The sequence below is a fragment of the Saccopteryx leptura genome, chromosome 7, assembly GCF_036850995.1.
Source record: "Saccopteryx leptura isolate mSacLep1 chromosome 7, mSacLep1_pri_phased_curated, whole genome shotgun sequence".
Taxonomy (NCBI): domain Eukaryota; kingdom Metazoa; phylum Chordata; class Mammalia; order Chiroptera; family Emballonuridae; genus Saccopteryx; species Saccopteryx leptura.
This window is the reverse complement of record NC_089509.1, coordinates 33740644-33760578: the sequence shown is the minus strand read 5'-3', so window position 1 is coordinate 33760578 and position 19935 is coordinate 33740644. Positions and strand designations below refer to the sequence as shown.

At 39.6% G+C, this 19935-nt stretch overlaps 1 protein-coding gene across 6 annotated transcripts in view; it reads right to left on the bottom strand.

The window, feature by feature from the left end:
• Nucleotides 1–2824: 2824 nt before the first annotated feature.
• LYPD6B (LY6/PLAUR domain containing 6B) overlaps nucleotides 2825–19935 on the bottom strand; it is a 204189-nt gene continuing 187078 nt past the window's right edge. For 4 of the 6 annotated variants that reach the window (XM_066345384.1, XM_066345382.1, XM_066345381.1 and 1 more), the window contains 4 exons: nucleotides 16106–16258; nucleotides 11255–11353; nucleotides 5137–5267; nucleotides 2825–3612 (listed from right to left, as the gene is read on the bottom strand). In XM_066345384.1, the coding sequence (XP_066201481.1) occupies nucleotides 3448–3612; nucleotides 5137–5267; nucleotides 11255–11353; nucleotides 16106–16220 (510 nt within the window). In that variant the 5' untranslated portion in view covers nucleotides 16221–16258 and the 3' untranslated portion in view covers nucleotides 2825–3447. Of the gene's footprint in view, nucleotides 3613–5136; nucleotides 5268–11254; nucleotides 11354–16105; nucleotides 16277–19935 lie in introns of all 6 variants that reach the window. The other 2 variants (XM_066345386.1, XM_066345387.1) reach the window with 2 other exon arrangements.

Genomic DNA, 19935 nt, shown 5'->3' with positions numbered 1-19935 from the left:
GTGCCCTACTCTAATTTTCTAATTTAATGGCTTCCAAAGTGGCTAAGTGTCAGAATCAGTTGAGGAGTTTGTTAAAATACAAATTGATGCAACTTAGACATAGCAAATCAAACTTTCTGGAGTTCCATTTTCTTTTCTTCTTCTTTTTTTTACACACTCCCTGAGTGATTCGCATGTAACCACAGGAACTCATTTACTGAGACATTTGGGAGGCATTCCTCTGGTCCAATGGTTCTTGAGCTTCCATGTGCATCAGAAGTACCTGGAGCCCTTATTAAAATACAGACTGAACCCAGAGTTTCTGATTCAATATGTCCAAAATGGAGAACCTGCATTTCTAACTAGGTAATGCTGATCCTGTTGGTCTGGGGACTACACTTTGAGCACCACTGGCTGTAACCCATGTTATCTATGCACATGTTTATTCTTCAGAGGAAAGAATAATCCTCGCACATGAAGAGTAACACACCCGAGTGAATATCACAATCACCTGAGAGCTTTTTTTTTTTTTTAACTTAACATTCAGTTACTAGGGCTAGGCTTGCATTTCATTCCAGATCTCCTGAATCAACATCTCCAGGATGCCCTGGGAATTTTACTGTTCTCAAGTTACCCAAAAGATTCTTTTTTATTGCAAAAATTTGAAAACATTGGCTTAGATAAGCCAGACTTATGAGTTCACAATGAACTTACACTAAAAAATCATTTGTTGGTTCTCTAGAAATCCAATTCAATGGATCATTCTACATCTTTATTTGGAAATCTGGCACCTCTGCTTTCTATGCTATCTTTGCCAGGAGTTCATTTCCTCTGTGTGTTCCCTCTTGCTCAACATAGTGCTACGTTAACTGCTTATGGGAGTGGTGGTAAGCAGTAAATCCATGCAAACATGATGTGTGGGGGTGAAGAAGAGAAAATTAAAATGTGTCCTCGAGAAAGAAAACACACACAGGAAAGAAAATTCATTAATCTAGACAGCAGAAACAAAATCAGAAAGAAAATGTCTGCTAATGGTTTTTTACCAGACATTTTGTCAATTACAGTCAAAAGAAACCCCGAGGAATAAAAAGACAGCAAAGATGCTATTAAAATGTTTCAAGTGAAGCCATATGTAATTAATTTCAGACAAGCATAGCTATGAAAACTCTTAATACTTCAAGGTGCTGAGTGAAAGCTGGGATAACTTTACATCAGGCTTCAAACTGGTGCTTCCAGGTGAGGCTAAGTTTCCACCAGAGACAGGGAGATAACGTCTGCCTCCGCCCTGTTTCATTGGAAGCTAAAGAGCCTTAAGTTGAGACACTCCCGATGTGTCAAAGACTAGAAAAAACACACAAAACAAACACACAACCAGCACCTGACGTCAGCACGTAACTACTAAGAGACCGAATCAAATGAGTGAAACAAACAAAACAGAAGAAAAATTCACTGACACAGAAGACAAAGGAAGTGATCTGACAAACCCTTGTGCAGGCTGAGTAACCCCTGCACCACAGTCCCTGCAAACAAGCAGCTTTCTCCCAATGCAGTTGTACCATCTCATAGGATAGAGGTCGGCACTTTTACTGTGAAGGACAAGGCAGTAAATCTTTTAGACTTTGTAGGCTATACACACTCTGTTGCATCTCTCCACACATCCTTCCTGTTGAGGCATGACAGCAGCCATAGACAATGTGTAAATGAAAAGACATGGCTGTGTTCCAATAAAACTTTATTCATAAAAATAGGTAGTTAATATGGACTGAATGTTTGTGCTCCACCCCCACCCTAATTCATATGTTGAAGCCTAAATCCTGAAATTTGATGGTATTTAGATTTGGGACCTTTGAGAGATAACTAGGTTATGAGTGTAGAGCCCTCCTGAATGAGATTAGAGCCCTTATTAGGGAATGAAGGGAATGGCGCTCTCTCCCTGTGAGCACACAAATAGATGGTGTTTTGCAAACAGGGATGAGGGCACTCGCTAGACACCAATCCACCAGCACCTTGATCTTGGACTTCCCAGCACCCAGAACTGTGAGGACTAAATGTTTCTGTTTCAGCCATTCAATCAATAGTATATTTGTTACAGCAAATATAATATAGTTTAACAGACTAAGAATAGTGCAACATATTGGTCCATGGGTCATAATTTGCCAACCCCCAACATGGGTGAGTGCATGTGGCAAGGACAGCATCCTTATGGGTTCTCTGGAGCACTCTGTGTCCTAATGGCGGGCGCCAAATTAAAGAGCAAACAAAGGCTCCATCAACTCATCACTATACACAGGAGGGCAGAATGTTAAAAGATCACCCCAAAGTGTAAGAGCAGGAAATCAGGATTCTAGGAATAAAAAAGAGAAGACATTTGAAATTCTTAGACTGTTTTAAAAGGGAAAGAGAAGAAGACAAGGGACACAATGTTTTAGGATGATTTAGAAGGGTTCTCTTGTGGCCCTGTCACTCTGAGAGAAGCTGGTGCGGGGGGGGGGGGGGACACGGACTGTCTTCCAGGTTCTCTGGTTTTAATCTGCTACTCCTGAGGGTACATCATATGATAAGTTATCATCCTGCTTCATCAGGGAGGTTTTCTGAACTTCTAAATTCACTAATTCTGCAGCTAGCATCCAAAGAAATGTACTCTAAGAAAGAAAATGTTGAGTCACTTTGGCATGAAATTTTATACTTTAAGTCAGAAAATATCATGCAGAGTACCTAGAAAATATAACTTCAGTGACCTCTATGACACCAGTAAATACATTTCATCGGAGATTTTCATGTTAGTCAAGAAACACACAAGCATGCATTTTACACTGTATAATTTAAAAGCTTTATTTCTCTTTCTCTCTCTCTCTCTCTGTCTCTCTCTCTCTCTGTCTCACACACACACACACACACACACACACACACACACACACACACACACAGTTAGCAAATGAGTTTCATAGTCATTCAACTGGAAGTTTTCCTCCTATACTTGCCTTTCCCATTTGACTACACATTGTCAGAGAAATTGCTTACTCATTGGGGGAAGGGTTCAAGTTCTTACAGACACTCTGAGCTAATCACAGGAAGAGAGGATCTGACCCAGCAGCCTCAGAAGGAGTCAATGAGATCAAGGAGTCCATTCAGCTAAAGCCCTGGTTGGGTGGAAACAGTACAGGCTACTACAACCTGCCCAGTTGCAGATGCTGGCAGGATCCTCCCTGCAAAAATGACAAAATGCAGCCTCTTTGAGCAAGAAGCCTGGAAGCCAGATAATGCCCTCGGTCCAAACCAAATCCCTTCCTCAAGCCCATGGCCTCATGCAGGAGCATTTTAGCTAAGCAAACAACTGACTTCTGCTTTGGAGTCCAATTTGTACTCTTCACCAGTTGCAAGACTGGTCTTTGCTCAAAAGTTCACTGTTTACAGTTTTTAGTTTGTGCTCCAGGAGGGTGGTCCCTGCCTCTCCTAGGAATGGTGGCATCATATCAATGGGAGCACGAAGACCCAGGCGAGCACTGGCAGGCAGAGCATGTGGGTACTGCTCCCAGACGTCCTCTGAGCGTGCATTATAGCGAAGACCGCGTTAGTATGGTTGGTGGGCAATTCCACATTGCAAATCATTCCTTCACAGCAAGACCTACACTCCTGTTACAAAAGGAAGAGGAGAGGGGAATGAGAGCATGAATAATAGGAAGAAGAGGGAAAGGTGAAACAAATGAAAACAAAACAAAAAATAGAAAGGCTTCTTGAACTTCTGTCTGTGAGGACAGACAGAATCAGAGCTGGTTACCCAGTCTATGAGTCACTCCCCTCACTGACCTGAAAGTAAGGACCATCTGGAAAATCTTTTCATTTAACTGGGATTTAGCTGCACCAACTCAAGCATAAGCAAGGGGAACTGAATAAGGCTGTCTTATTGAGTCAACAAGTCTTCTAAAAGCTTGAAAATAAAACACCGAAACAAAAATGAAAGCTAGGAACATCTTGGATTGGTCATTGATTTTCTTTCTCGGGACTACTTGTTAAAGGATAATAATGATTCTCTACTGTCTATACTAATACTTGATTAGTATCATCACAGCAGCAATGGCTTGCTAATTATGGCTGCTAAGTGATGAAAAATGCTTGCTCCCTCATAGCACAAGGTGCCATAAAACCTGGCAAAAATGCCTCAATCTGATAATTCCAGTTACTCATAGAAGCTTCCAGGGTGGCAAGGCAAGATAAAGGCAGTGACTCTTTAATTATCCTGATCAGTGGTTTTGAACTCAAGCTGAACATTGGAATCTCCTTGGGGAACTTAAAAAAAAAAAAAAAAAAAAAAAAAGATCCTGATGCCCAGGACCCACCCTGAAGCTCTGTTTCACTTGGTGTGGTGTGGGACGCCCCCGGCCACCACCAACCCAGCTTATACAAGCTCTGCAGGAGACTCGCCTGTGTCGCTAGAGCTAGAAGCCACTAGGCTCGGGACCATTTATACATAGAGGCTAAATCAAATTCTAAAACCTCATGAAATTAACATACTTTCAAGTAATATTTCTCAAATATTTCAGGATTCCAGACATATAAAAGAGTAAAATGCTCATTCAGAATGACAGAATGAGAAAATTAGAGCGACCTATATCTACAGTTCGTCATATTAAGCTGAGGTTAATCTGTCAGAGCCTTAGTTCCTCATGTAAGCAGAGGCTGTGGGTGAGACAGGTTTCCTCAGTAAAAGGTGCCACCATTCTCCTCATTCCACCGTCTAGCTCCCCTGTGCAGTGTTCTTCCTTTCTGGCCACAACTGGTGAGCTGCGCTCTGTAGTGCCTGTCATCCTCTCACGGATGGTTTATTCTTGGGCTCCGGGCCTGACTTCGGACAATTCCCCCGAAGTCCAAGGTCTAGCATATAGCTCTGGAGTCTGGGAACTACCATCCACTTTTAGTAACATTTTTTGTTTAAGAATAGAGAGTTTTCAACTTCTCCTTGGTCTCCACTGCATTGCTGTAAAGGAGTCTAAACTACCACGATAAACGTGTTCAGTATATTACTTACTCTTCCTATCCTTCCTGCCTCTCCATAACTAACCATCATGAGCAACAAACCTCAGGACAGTAATACACACACACACACACACACACACTCTCTCTCTCTCTCTCTCTCTCTCTCTCTCTCTCTCTCCTTACTGTATGTTCAGAATCTTGGCTGTGGTGGCAGCCAACAGAATGACATTCACTGCTGGAGGCACACTTCTTGGTGACGGATGTACTTCTTCCATGACTGGTGAAGTGATGAACTGTCAAACAGTACTGTGTATCTAGGCAGGAGAAAAAGACAAGGCAACTTCATTTTTTACATTGCAAAAGAGAAACGCAACAGTCGCTCCAGAAATGACTAAAGTTCAGGATGAACCTCAGGTTTCTAGGCAGGAAATACAATGGCAGAGAACTCCAGAGCTTTTAGGTGATATTTTTTAAAAGGCATTACTTATAAAGCACATGTGTAATTTGAAAATCAGTATGAATGTGCACTTGTCCTTTGGTGCCAGCAAAAGCCTAGAAAAATTGGATAAGCTTTTCATCAAAACCATTGGTTTTCCCATTTCACATGAAAGTGTCAGTATCTATGTCCCTCTGTCTCATATCTCTCTCTCTTTCTCTCTCTCTCTCTGAAGCACATGTTCTATAACTCTAAAATAAAAAATGTTAATTTAAAATACAATGGGTTAGAATATTTCTTGTTGCGTTATTCAACATTTGATTCTTATACATTAAGAGGGCATGTGGAATGAAAAGCAGGTGCTTCAAAGATCACATCAAGACCACCTTCCTTATTCAAAGTGTTTCTATTTTTCTTATCTTCTTTAATTAACTGTTACTTTCTCTGTCCCCTTCTCCCTCTTTATAGCTTACTCATTACTACATGGAGTTATCCTCATAGCTTTATTACATTTTATTACTTAGGGTTAAATCAATATCCCAGATCATTTTGCTTTAGATCTGTAACTCTTCTATAGTTATCTCAGGCAATAAAATGTTTTGTTTTGTTTCTACTTTATTGAGAAGGGTCTACAGCAGCAAAGGCCAAGAATGGGGGGGGGGGATTGACTAAAGTTGAGATACCGGACTTATGACAGCCTTTGTCACGAGCTAGTGAACCATGTTAGATCCTTTGAGGTAATTTTCTTTTTATTTTTACTGTTATGTTAAAAAATTTACTGAGGTAACACTGGTTAATAACATTATGTGAATTTCAGGTATACAACATTATAATTCAGTATTTGTATACTATATTGTGTGCTCACCACCAAAAGTCCAATTTCTTTCCTTTACCATATATTTGACCCCTTTACCCAATTTACCCTCCCACTTTACCTGTAGCAAACACCTATCTGCTGTATCTATGAGTTTATCTTTGGGGTTTTTTGGTTTGTTTGTTACTTTTGGGTTTTATATTCCATATATGAATGAAATCATATATTTTTGTCCTTTTCCATCTGACTTATGTTACTTAGAAAAATACCCTCATGATCCATCCATCCACGTTGTCACAAAGAGCAATATTTCATTTTTCTTATGGCTGAGTAGTTTTCCATTGGTATATATGTACCTCTCTTGTTTATCCAATCACCCATCAGTGGACACTTGGGTTGTTTCCATAGCTTGGCTATTGTAAATAATGCTATAATGAACATAGGAGTACATATATCTTTATGAATTAGTGTTTTCATATTCTTCAGATAAATACCCAGAAGAGGAATAGCTAGACATGATATGTTCTAGTCTTCATTTTTAAAGAACCTCCATACTGTTTCCATAGTGGCTGTACCAGTTTACATTCCCAACAGTAGTGAATAAGGGTTCCTCATTCTCCACATCTTTTCAATACTTGCTTGTTCTTGTCCCATTGATAATAGCCAGTCTAATAAGTATGAAATGATATCTTACTGTGATTTTAATTTGCATTTTTTTATAGCTAGCGAAGTTGAACATCTTTTCATGTATCTGTTGGCCATTTGTATGCTTCCTGTAAAAAGTATCTATTCAGATTCTCTGCCCATTTTTTAATTGGATAGTTTCCTTTTTGTTGTTGAGTTGTATGAGTTCTTTATCTATTTTAACTACTAACCACTTACAGGAAGTACCATTTGCAAATATCTTCTCTCATTTGGCTTGTTGCCTTTTTGTTTTATTGATGGTTTCCTTTGCTTTGCAGGAGATTTTTAATTTGATACAGTCCCATTTGTTTATTTTTGCTTTTGTTTTCCTTGCCTTTGGAGTCAAATATGCAAAAGTACCACTGAGACCAAAGTCCAAAGGCTTAGTTTTTCTTCTATGTATTTTATTATTTCATGTCTTGCACTCAAGTCTTTAATCCATTTTGAGTTAACTTTTGAGTATGGTGTAAGATAGGTCCAGTTTCTTTTGCATATGACTGTCTAGCTTTTCCAACATCAGTTTTTGAAGAGACTTTCCTTTTTTAGTTGTTTATCCTTGTCTCCTCTGGTATAAATTATTTGCCCACAGACATGTGCGTTTATTTCCAGGCTCTCAATTCTGTTCCACTGGCCTGTATGTGTGTTCTTCTGTCAATACTACACTGATTTGATTAGTATAACTTTCTTTTGAAATCAGGGAGTATGTACCTCTGGCTTTGTTCTTTTTTCTTAGAATTGCTTTGGCTATTTGAGGTCTTTTGTGGTTCCATACAAATATGGGATTTTGGGGTCTGTTTCTGTGAAAATGCCATTGGGATTTTGATAGGGATTGCATTGAGTATGTAGATGGTTTTTTGGTTTATTTTCTTTTCAGTAAAATTATGATAATAATAACCTTGGCATTTGATAGGGTTGTTATAAGCTGTAACTAATAATAACAGGAGTAAACACACACTGAGTGGGTACCACCATCCAGGTACTCTTCTAACATGTATTCACTCATTCAAACCTTATGATAAGCGTTAAAATAAATCATATCAATATCCTTCTGTTACAGATTTAAAAAATTGAAGCACAGTTTCTTATCCACAGTCACAAAGGTAGAAAGTGGTGGGAGGCAGGATCAGGATTCTAACCTAGTTTTCCAAGGTCTGTGCTCTTAGACACTATTCTGCCTCTCATTACACTTAATTTTAAACCAGATGGTGCTGTACCATGCTCCACAAGGGTAGGACTTCTGGATTCACAAGGAAATGGACCCACCAAATATTTTGGAAAGGCATTTCAAATTTACTCCAAACAAAGAAGAACTGAAAATTGCATGTGTACACACATACAATGTCACACATGCTACAGCAGCCTTAGAAAGTCAGAATAAAAGTTAGGGTGAATAAAATAAGAAATGTCATTCTTGTCATATCCTGTTACACAGAGAACCTCTTTTTAACAACACCAACAGACCACAGGAGTAAAGCTGTAATGAGAAAGGCAACCTGAGCTAACAAAGAACAATAGCTGCTGGCTCACTGGCCCCAAGAAATGGCTATCATTTCCCTAAATAATGACAAACTGAAAAGTAAGAAATTATACCCTCAGTTAGAATTCCAGATGGTTAGTATCTTGGGGGTGTGACTGGTGTACAGTCAAGAATGGACTGGCATGCATACTGGAATGCAGGGTTACTCCAGGTGGCTCTCAGGCTTTTGGGGTGGATGTGGAAGAGCCGACAGTCTTCACCCTTTCATTGCTACTATTTTTCTGGTGATGGAAAGTGGCAACTTCTCCCTTTAGCTCATATGTTTCAACAGATGAAATTCTAAAACCCAGAAATACCCATGTATGTTCCTATTAAAAATGGCTTTGATTAATTAATGACAAATTAGAGTATTATGCACAGACCTAGTAGAAACTGTTTTGGTACAATTCAAAATAATAGAAAAGAACATTTCCCCTGAAGTTAAGGCACAAGAAGATGGACATCATGCCCCAATTTATACTGTTCTAACACGTACTGCACTGTTTTCAGAAGAATTTAAAGCAAATAGTTAAAGAATAATACCACCCTTAGATATAAAGTAATGGCCCTGGCCAGTTGGCTCAGTGGTAGAGCGTTGGCCTGGCATGCAGGAGTCCCGGGTTCGATTCCCGGCCAGGGCACATAGGAGAAGCGCCCATCTGCCTTTCTATCCCTCCCCTTCTCCTTCCTCTCTGTCTCTTTCTTTCCCTCCCGCAGCCGAGGCTCCATTGGAGCAAAGTTGGCCAGGGTGCTGAGGATGGCTTTGTGGCCTCTGCCTCAGGCGCTAGAATGGCTCTGGTTGCAACAGACCGATGCCCCAGATGGGCAGAGCATCGCCCCCTGGTGGGCATGCCGGGTGGATCCTGGTGGGACGCATGCGGGAGTCTGTCTGCCTCCTTGTTTCCAACTTCAGGAAAGAAAAAGTAATAAAGTAATAAAGAGAGGCATTGGCCATCTTCAAAAACCTTGCAATAAAAGATAACAATGGTGGTGGAGTGGACACAGTGTCAACCTGGGATGCTGAGGTCCCTGGTTCAAAAGCCTGAGGTCACAGCCTTGAGCGCAGGCATGTTGGGTTGAGCACTGGCTTGCCAGCTTGAGTGAGGAGTTGCTGGCTTGAGTGTGAGATCATTGACATCATCCCAAGGTCACTGGCTTGAGCCCAAAGGTCGCTGGCTTGAAGCCCAAGGTTGTTGGCTTGAGCAAGGGGTCACTATCTCTGCTTGAGCCCCCCAGTCAAGGCACATATGAGAAGCAGTCAACCAACAACTAAAATAAGCAACGAGTTGATGCTTCTCACTGTCTCTCCTCCCTCCCTCTCTCTCTCTCTCTCTCTCTAAAAAAAAATAAAAATAAAAAGGAAACAAGTCCTTACATGTATACACTCATGTGTGCCCATGCACTGGCAAGCACACACACAGAACTTAAGGTCGACCCCTCTACAAAAATGTAAAGGAACCCCAAGAAAAAAATATGTTGGTAATTAATTATCCTTGAAAAGAAATAATGAAAACATACTATCCTAGTAAATGTCCCAACCATTTGTGCTAATTCACAGCATAAGATTCGCAAGCCCTGTAAAGGCCTTCAGCATGTACTATTTATTGCCTTCACCAGCTGCCTTTATCTGGAAGAAGTCAGGCTATTTCATTGCTACATATAATGTGATACAGAAATTTCCCAAGATTCAGGGTAACAGTAGACCAAAACTAGTAATCTAACTCTGGAAGAGTTTTTTTTTTATGGCCTTTTGTATCTGAAAATCTAAAAAATCTGAATAGTCTGATCTCCTTATATACTATAAGTAGTTTCTCAATTCCAAATCATCCATCAGCACATCCTACTTTAACTCCATGTTTGCATACAATAAAACATTCAACTTCTTGCCCCCTCCACTCCTACCAACCTAGTCCAAGTCTCCATTTCTCCACCTGAAGATAATGAAAGACCCTATTGGTGTCCCCTTCTACGCTTGTTCCCAACCATCTTTTCTCTACACAGCAGCCAGAGCAATATTTCAGAATACATCTAGCATCTTATATTCCCTAGTTTAAAACCCCTACAGCCTTCTATCACATTTATAATAAAATTCAAACTCTTTATCAGAAAAAGAAGCTCCTGTGTGTCCCTGTCCTTACCTCCGTGAGACTCATTCTCCTTCTCCCGCTAAGCCTCACTGGCCATCCTTCTCCCTTTTCACTGAAGAGGCCAACTCTTGCCCCTTGTAGCCTTTGCATTTGCTATTCCCTCTTATCAGCATGCTGTTCCTACAGATCTCCACATAGCTAGCTTACTTTGGCCATTCAAGTCTTCTTTCAAATGCACATTCCTCAGAGAAGATTTCCTTGACTACCTAATCAAAGGTATTCATTCATTCTGTCAACAAATATATACTGAGTGCCCAATATGGGCTAGGCACTGAATTAAACTAGGGATATATCAACAAACTAAATAAGCTAAAAATGTACTCAAATGTTTGTCAAATGAATGAGTTTCCCAAGTATCAAGGCACCTCTAAGTACAAAATCCTTCCTTTGCTTTAGCCAGTAAGTATGACTTTTCTGGAGATATCTTCAAGCATTTCTGAAATTCTTAGAATGCCTTAGTCAACAATGTGGTCTACTTTTCTCCCAGGTAAATACTATTTAAAAAACCCTTCCTCAAGGAACACACAACTACAAACTAAGGCTACACCATCGGTGTCCAAGTATTCTCAGAGTAGTCTGATGTCAGGATGGTCTCTTAAAAGAAATCTCTGATTTCTGTAGAACTTCATCGGCCTGTTAGTTTGTCAAGGGACACCTAAATGAGATGTAATCCCAAAGGAGTCTTCCAAACTTAGCACACTTACTTTGTGGACACCATTTGTCTTCTGCCCATCGATTGCAGTTATAATTATCTCCTGCATTTTCACAGGTAAAACACTTGAAGCTGTTTGGAAATGGTGTAGCTTTAAAGAAAAATGCACAGTGAAAAGACAAAACTTTTTAACATCAAATATGGCACAAAATTAGCAACTTTTATTAGAACAGACAAAATTTATAAGCCATCATACTTGGAATTTCTGTTTCTAGAGAGCTAGACCTCACTGTCAGACTTTGGAACAATTTTGTTATTCCTTTTTCTTTAAATATGTCATCCATGAATATCTACTATAGAGTAATAAAAATCATTTCACAACCTACTTTGAAATATTCATATTGTTCTATTATAATCTACAACTTGTGAATGATGGGAGTTGAGAGGGTGGGTAAGGTGTGGCAGCATTAGAACGAATAATTTGATATGCTATCATCACTGAAAAGAACTGGAGTCAGATTAACCCGAGCTTGAACTCGACCCTCCCCACTAATTGGTGGTATGATTTTTAACTTCAAAGAAATAATAATATGTATAATAGTAACAATGAAAATCTTCATGACTTGCAGGTATAGTGAAGATTAAACAGAAGGTTGTAAGAAAAATATCTAGTAGAGTCCCTGGCATATCAAATCATGCTGGTTTCCCTCCACAAGTGCTTCCATTACAGCTACATGTAACCTCAATCAATAATCTCATTTGAAATATGTCAATTACCACAGCAGACCTCAACTAGGAGTATACCATTTAACATAAGGATAGCAATTCTCAGGCGTTTATGCTGAGGCCAGGCTGTTATGGAAAGGAAGAATTAGGAGTTGCTGGCAGTCTGGTTTGAGAACTACTGTGTTCTTTTTTCTTCTTTTGTCTTTATGCTTTTTTCCCCTACCTTTTATCTTATTTTAATGAGCAAAAACCAAAAACTACAATAAATTGGGTATTTTTTTTCTTCTACAGGCCAGTATGTAAAGCCCTGTTTAAAACTTTCAATTCTTTCATTTTTTCTTTTGAAAATTAAACAGATCAAGGTGAGCCTCAACCTTCCTAGTCACCTAACCACAAGTTGGGGACAATAATTAGGGAGCAGTGGGTATTGCAGAGACAGGGGAGGGTAAATATTGGGGCATAAAACAAGAGCAAAATATCAAATGTTAAAGTCAAAAGGAAATGAAATTAAGTATTACAAATACATTTCAGTTTTGCCTATGCATAAAATTTAATTAGGTAGGTAAAAAAAATAATATAATTAATTTTTACCTATTAGATCAGTACAGTTTTAAAAATACTAATAGTTGGGTAAACAGCGTGAAAGGGTTAAGAAGTACAAATTGCTAGTTATAAAATGTAAAGTAGCGAATAGGAAATATAGTCAGCAACATTCTATTATCTATGCACAATGTCAAATGGGAACTAGATGTATTGGCAGGATCACTTCATAAGATATGTCAATGTCTAATCACTCTGTTGTACGCCTGAAACAAATAGAACAATATATTGTATGGCAACTGTAATTGGAAAAGGAAATTTAATCCAAAAAAACACTAATACTTAACGCTAGTGGGTGAATAGTTAAAGTATAAATTGGTACAACCTTTTTTTTTTTTTTTTTTTTTTTTAATTTTCCCTTTCTTTCCGTATTTTTCCGAAGCCGGAAACGGGGAGAGACAGTCAGACAGACTCCCGCATGCGCCCGACCGGGATCCACCAGGCACGCCCACAGGGGGGCGACGCTCTGCCCACCAGGGGACGACGCTCTGCCCCTCCCGGGCGTCGCTCTCTTGCGACCAGAGCCACTCTAGCGCGGGGGGCAGAGGCCGAGGAGCCATCCCCAGCGCCTGGGCCATCTTTGCTCCAATGGAGCCTTGGCTGCGGGAGGGGAAGAGAGAGACAGAGAGGAAAGAGAAGGGGAGGGGTGGAGAAGCAGATGGGCGCTTCTCCTGTGTGCCCTGGCTGGGAATCGAACCCGGGACCTCCGCACGCCAGGCCGACGCTCTACCACTGAGCCAACCGGCCAGGACCCAACCTTTTTAATTTAGTAATTCTAATTCTAAGCATCTGTTCTAAGGTCATTAACCCCCAAAAAAAAGAAGAAAAAAAGAAAGGAAGGAAGGAAGGGAGGGAGGGAGGGAGGGGAAAAATGCATTTACAAAGATTTTAAATGAAGCATTAATATTTAGCTTGAGGCTATGTGTGTGTGTGGCTAATAATTGGAAAATCAGTTAAGTAAACTATAGACCAGACATATTATTTTTAAAATTTGAATGTAAAAGGCATTACAATACTTTCAAAGACATGGAAATTATTTAAAATATAGTGTGATGGCAGAAAAACTGCTGCAAAGTTAAATTTGTGTGATCTCAGTAAGTCACATATTTAAATACACATACATAGGAAAAATAGTGGAAACAAATATTTCAAAATATTAAGAAGAGCTCACTCTGAATCTTGGAATTATGAATACATTTTATTTTCCTCTATATATTTCCTGATGCATTGGAATTTTTTATAATGAGCAAATATTATATAACTTTTTCTTTTTTTAAGATTTTAAAAAAATAACCTTTGAGTTATTATTGACACATAATATTATATTGGTTTTAGATGTACAACATAGTGATTAGACCATGATATAACTTATGAAGTGACCACCTGGATAAGTCTAGGGCCCATCTGACGCCATACATACATACCTAGTTATTACAATATTATCGACTATAATCCCTGTGTTGTATTTTACAACCCTACAACTATTTTTAAAACTGACAACTTGTATTTCTTAAAATATATATATTTAGTTTACTTCCAATATTATTCTGTATTGGTTTCAGGTGTACAACATAGTGGTTAGACAGTCATATACTTTACAAAGTGTTCTCCCTGATATTTCCAGTTTCCATCTGACACCATACTTAGTTATTACAGTATTATTAACTATAGTCCCTCTGCTGTACTTTACATCACTGTGACTACTTTGTAACTACCTATTTGTACTTCTTAATCCCTTCACCTCTATCACCCTGTCCCCCAACACCCCTCCCCTCTGCAACCACCAGTGTACTCTCTGTATATGAATGTTTCAATTTTGTTTCTTTATTATTGTTTTAAATAATTTTAATTAAAATAATTTTTTTCCTCTTTTTCTTAAATGTTTTTTTCTCATCATAAAATTGTATTAGTCTTAGGCCAGAGCCAGTTGGCTCAGTGGTAGAGCATCGGCCTGGCATGTGAAAGTCAGAGTTCGATTCCCAGCCAGGGCACACAGGAGAAGTGCCCATCTGCTTCTCCATCCCTCCCCTTCTCCTTTCTCTCTGTCTCTCTCTTCTCCTCCTGCAGCCAAGGATCCATTGGAGCAAAGTTGGCCTGGGAGCTGAGGATTGCTCCATGGCTTCCACCTCAGGTACTAGAATGGCTCCTGCTGCAATGGAGCAGCGCCCCAGATGGGCAGAGCACCGCCCCCTGGTGGGCATGCTGGGTGGATCCCGGTTGGGTGTATGCGGGAGTCTGTCTCTCTCCCTCCCAGCTTTTCACTTCAGAAAAATACAAAAAAAATTGTATTAGTCTTAAAAAGTATGAAATTTCTCAATAATTTTTAGGTTTTATGAAAACTATGTCTGTGCTTACCATCAAGCTATCATTTCCCAAGCATTACCAATTTAGAAGGGTATAATAAATGATAGTTCAAGGTGTGTGTGGTATACATGTGTCTATGTGTCTATGTACATATATGTGGATATGCACAAACACACACATACAGAAAATGTCCTAAATACTAAAAAAGTACAATTTGAAGAACAATAAGGACACAGACTTCATCTAAGAGGTTACAAAGACTGAGATTCCCAAACCTGGCCGTACAACAATAGTATCAGGAGAGCTTTGTTAAAAGAAGGACAGGGAAGAAAAGGAAAACATCATTTGTATCCCACCCTCCTGACTTCTAAATTTCTGGAGCAGTAACCCGGACTGTGTACATTTAAAGGCATTCATCGTGATTCTGATACTCTTCTAGGTGTGGGAACCACAGACATTCACATTTCTACCAAACAATTTTTATCCCTAACAACCTCTCTCTAATAAAGTATGTATATCAGAGAAGTTTTACTTGTCTGAAGAGAAAGGAGTTGATATATGTACGAAGGCATATAAATATACAAATATATATTATCCCGTAGATCAGTGTTTTTCAACTGCCGGCCCGTAAGTGTTAACCAGCCTGATGATGAATGAGATTATAGACCCAATGATCTTAGTTGAACTCATTCATGCTCACAGTGATTCCTGCCTTAGTAGTCCCTGAAATAATTCTTCTATTTTCACTGGTCCCCAAGTATAAAATGGTTGAAAACCATAGCTACAGATAATAGACACTATTTGTTTATTTTTAAATTATTATTGGGAAAATTGAGTTTTTATAGCCTTGCTTAATTGTGTATAATAGTAATGAAAATCCAAGTATATTTACTTCCAAATTTCATACATACAATCTGTTTTCAAAATTGTTAATGGCAACTGAAAGAATATATTGTTGATGCAGAAACCAACAGCCACTATCCTTTTCCAATGAAGAGATAGATGAACAAAGAACACTGAATGTCCTCTGCTGAGACACTCTTAGGAACAGCGTTCAAAAGACCATTTTAAACAAGAACCCCTTTGAGACTTCAGCAGGAAGCTAGAGCATTTTAAGGAAATAGAATTTTGGAAGTAGTAAGGACTTTCTGACTTATTCTAGGTATAAACCATATGTCCTAGAGAAGGCAAAGTCACTATAGGTGGAAACAGGGACTTCAAATGGTCACTGTGACCCCACAATCCTGAACTATGACAGAAAACCACTACTTACGGTCGAGAGGAGGCCTCACGTTATAGAAGTTGATGTTCTTGGCAAATGCCCGGTTTTCTGAGAAGATAAAGATCTGGACAAGTGCTATAGCTAGAGCATAGCAGAGGGGCAGCATTCTGACCTTGGGAATGGGAAAGTCCGAAACTCATATATCTAGGACGAAAAGAGAGGCTGTTTGAGTTTATTTGCATTTTACATGTCAATAGGAGTACATTTTGCTTCTCTTTGGAAAGCTTGATTATTCAAGTACCATCTATTTGTTCTGCAGGCCCAGTACCTGTATCTCAGCTGTATTCTTTCTGATCAGATGGAAGTGAAACCATTACTGCCTTCTACTGGTCAGGGCTCTGCACTAACCCCTAAGTCTCAGCAGGATGCCCAGTGGCCTCTGAGGTTCCAGAAGAAGCAGCAGTCATGACCGGCCTGGTAGTACCCCGGTCAACCCCTGCCTCAGGCCAGCCCACTGCACTTCCAGCTGAATCACCTCATCTCTTAACAACCACAGTCCTGAGGCTTGTTCAGCTGAACTTACTGAACCACATCACTGTCAGTTCTATTCTTTAATAAACACTATGTTTGATAAACTTTGTAACTCTTTCAAAACCTGGAGGAAACAACAGTAGTCAGAGCTGTAGGAAGGACAGTGGGTAAAAGGATAATGAGTTTGATGAACATCGTGTCTGCTGGATCCCAGAGCACACAGACAATGAGAAACCAGTCTCTGTGAAATGCTATCCCCGCCGGTTTCTGCCACCCTGGCTACAAGAAGAAGCTGCTGGAAGTTCTAGAGGAAATGGAATAAAGTTGTTTGAATAGCTGAAAACCATATCATGTTAGTCCTGGCCCATAAATACTGCTCACTGCTTTCATAGACTTAGAGTAGGCAGGGCTGAAATCAACAAAATAACAGACATGCTCAAAGCCCTGCATAAAACATAGTTTCTTAGGCTCCATAGGTTCTATCTTTGAGAAGCAGACCTGACAGTGAGACAATCTTCAGGACTGATGCTCAGAATAGCACCATTGCCAGGTTCTCTTTGACAAGAGGGAGGTGTGGGCAACAGAAAAGTGTGTACCTTGGAGTCCAAAGACTGGGTCAGGTGCTGGCGCTGCTATTCATTAGCTGCCTGACACTGGACAAGCTTTTAAATTCTATTAACCTCAATTTCCTCATCTGAAAAGTGGCTTAATAACTAACATCCACCCTGCCCACGCACTTCGGGAATGGTAAGCATCTAACACAGCTCAGGTAGGATCACAGGGGATCATGCCCGTCAGAGCACTTATAATACAAGTTCTGTAAAACTGCTGGAATCTTAGAGTTCAGTAATACTGGATGAACACATTTTCTTCCTGCTGAATCAATTAGTTTCAGTGGGTTTAGGGAGTTTTTCAAAGGAAAAAAGTTTGATCTGCACAGACACAAGCATAACCCTTCACATGGATATTTTGTTTGAAGCCAGAGTGATAATGCATAAGTTCTGAAGTTTCACTTCCCCTTCTTGTGTTTTGAGTATATCAGTTTTGAGTGTATGGTTAAAAATGCCTACTTTGGGACATGGAACTGATTATTAGACAAAATGGAGCCATACCATCATCTTATTCCAAGTCCCTAAGGATGTACTCAGGGGGGAAAAACCAGTAAATTTCACAAAACAGTCGTGCTAAACTTTATACCCTATATTTCAGTTCAGTATAGAACTGGACCTAGTGAAATATAAATGTATACATAATTTTACCCTGGTTCATTTTAGAAATTAAAATGAGCCTTTCACAGTTATCAGATTGTAAAATCCCTTTCTTATGCTCTTTCCAAAGAAACAGACATTTAGTTAACTTACACACAAGTGGTTATAATACAAATTCCACTCATCCCATTCATTTCTCTGAGTTGGACTGTTCTGTATTCATTACGGATTTGTGGCCAAGTAATGGATACCCTTCTTTATGCCGGTGAAGATCCTCTGAGTTGGGGTTGAGAGCTAATCCCTCCTTCACAAACTTTAAAATGATTATTTTCTAAGGACAATCCAAAGTGTTTATGAGCTCTTCCCCTTTTGTTACTTGCTTGCCTGTCCTTGCGAGCCTCCAATAAACAGGAACGGCCCGACACTTTCTGGCTCCGCAGTTCCTCTACTGTCTGCATGAATCCAGTGTGAACCTGCCTGGCCTCGGCCACCAGCACTACAGAAGGGATTCAGTAAACAGCCTGTGTGACTCAAGTGTGCTGAGATCAGGATAGGACAAAGTCAGAGAGTGATGGGGACCGGCCACACAGGCGCTTACAGGCCCTGGCAAGGATTTTAGATCTGGCAAAGTCAAAAAACTGTTTAATTTTAGATAATGTAGCTTTGAAAAATACCAATAATGCTTTATCTCTGTAGAGTAATTGGTCCCAAAATCCTAGCCCTACTTCTAGTTCCTGGAATACAGGATGGCAGATAATAGTGAACATAGTGAAATATAGAATTGAGATAAACTACAAAATTTCTGAGTGAAAAAGTGAATGGATGAGGTCCTGGCTGGGTTGCCCAATGGTTAAAGTGTTGACCCAGTATACCAGAGGTTGTGGGTTTGACCCCCAGTCAGGGCACATATGAAAAGCAATCAATGAGCACAAAACTAAATGGAACAACTAAGTGAAACGAGTTGATGCCTTCTCTTTCTTCCCTTCTCTCTCTCTCTCTCTCTCTCTCAAATCGATGGGGAAAAAATTGAATGAACAACAAACCCAAGGGTTAGAGTTGTTTTCTGGTTTCTCCATTCCTCAACACTAAAGGAAATAGATTATCATAACCATTGTACAACAGAGTAAAGTGAGGTTTAGAAGCCGTATGTGCAAAGGGCCTAGCACACAGCCTGGAACACAGCAGCCCCTCAAAACATTTCTACATCGCTCTCTGGCCTACTGCACTTGAAAACTAGTGAACAGTAAACTAAAAGGATGCTGCTTCTGTACCTACTAGATGTATTTTCGTTTCCATTTTTACCTAAAACAGAGCAGCCTTGTTCTATCAATATTCACTAAAACTGCAAAGGTTTTTACCTGTCAAATAAGAGAGCACTAAATAAAAGTGTCTCATTTTCCAGATCATGTTTTATAGTCTGTTACCATGTCCTGCCCCCCCCTCAAACACCCATACCCATCACTATCCATTTTTAGTGTATCCATTTTTCAGGTTTGTGTTAACATGACTGTTTTATTTCCACAACCAAAAGCTATTAGGATCATGAAAAAGCAAATGACTAACTACAGTATTTGGAAACTGTTTTACATTTAGAATCATTTCACGAAGACTCTGAGCCCAAAATTATCTGCTGAAACTGCTGAGTAGGCTCTCACTGCAGTCTTCGTTGCAGAACAAGGTTACAATGAAGCTTGTACTTTGTTTCAGAAGGAAAAAATCCTTAATACAAGTTAGACCAAAGCATTCTGGTACTTTCCCCATGACCATCATAGAAAGCAGAGTTCTTCATATAAGGGAGGCGTGACCTATGAACTTAAGATTATTTGCAAAATTTTGTGTCTATAGGTATTTTCCCCCTGGGTTAAGTATCTTATAGGAATCTGAGATCCACATAATGGTTATGAACAGCTGCTTGCTGTTTCAGAATACAGTGTTATGATTCAACTTCCTGTAACTTAGCTATTTTCATATTTTGACACTAAGAAAGTTCCACATATACACATAAGGTATCTGGTCCATACTCCGCAAATTCCAAACATCTCTCCCCAGACAGAACTCATTACTGTCACCCACCTTTCCCAGTCAGTAAGCCTGGTCTTCCATCTATTTCATGTGTCCTCTCTTTGGAAAGTATATTAATTC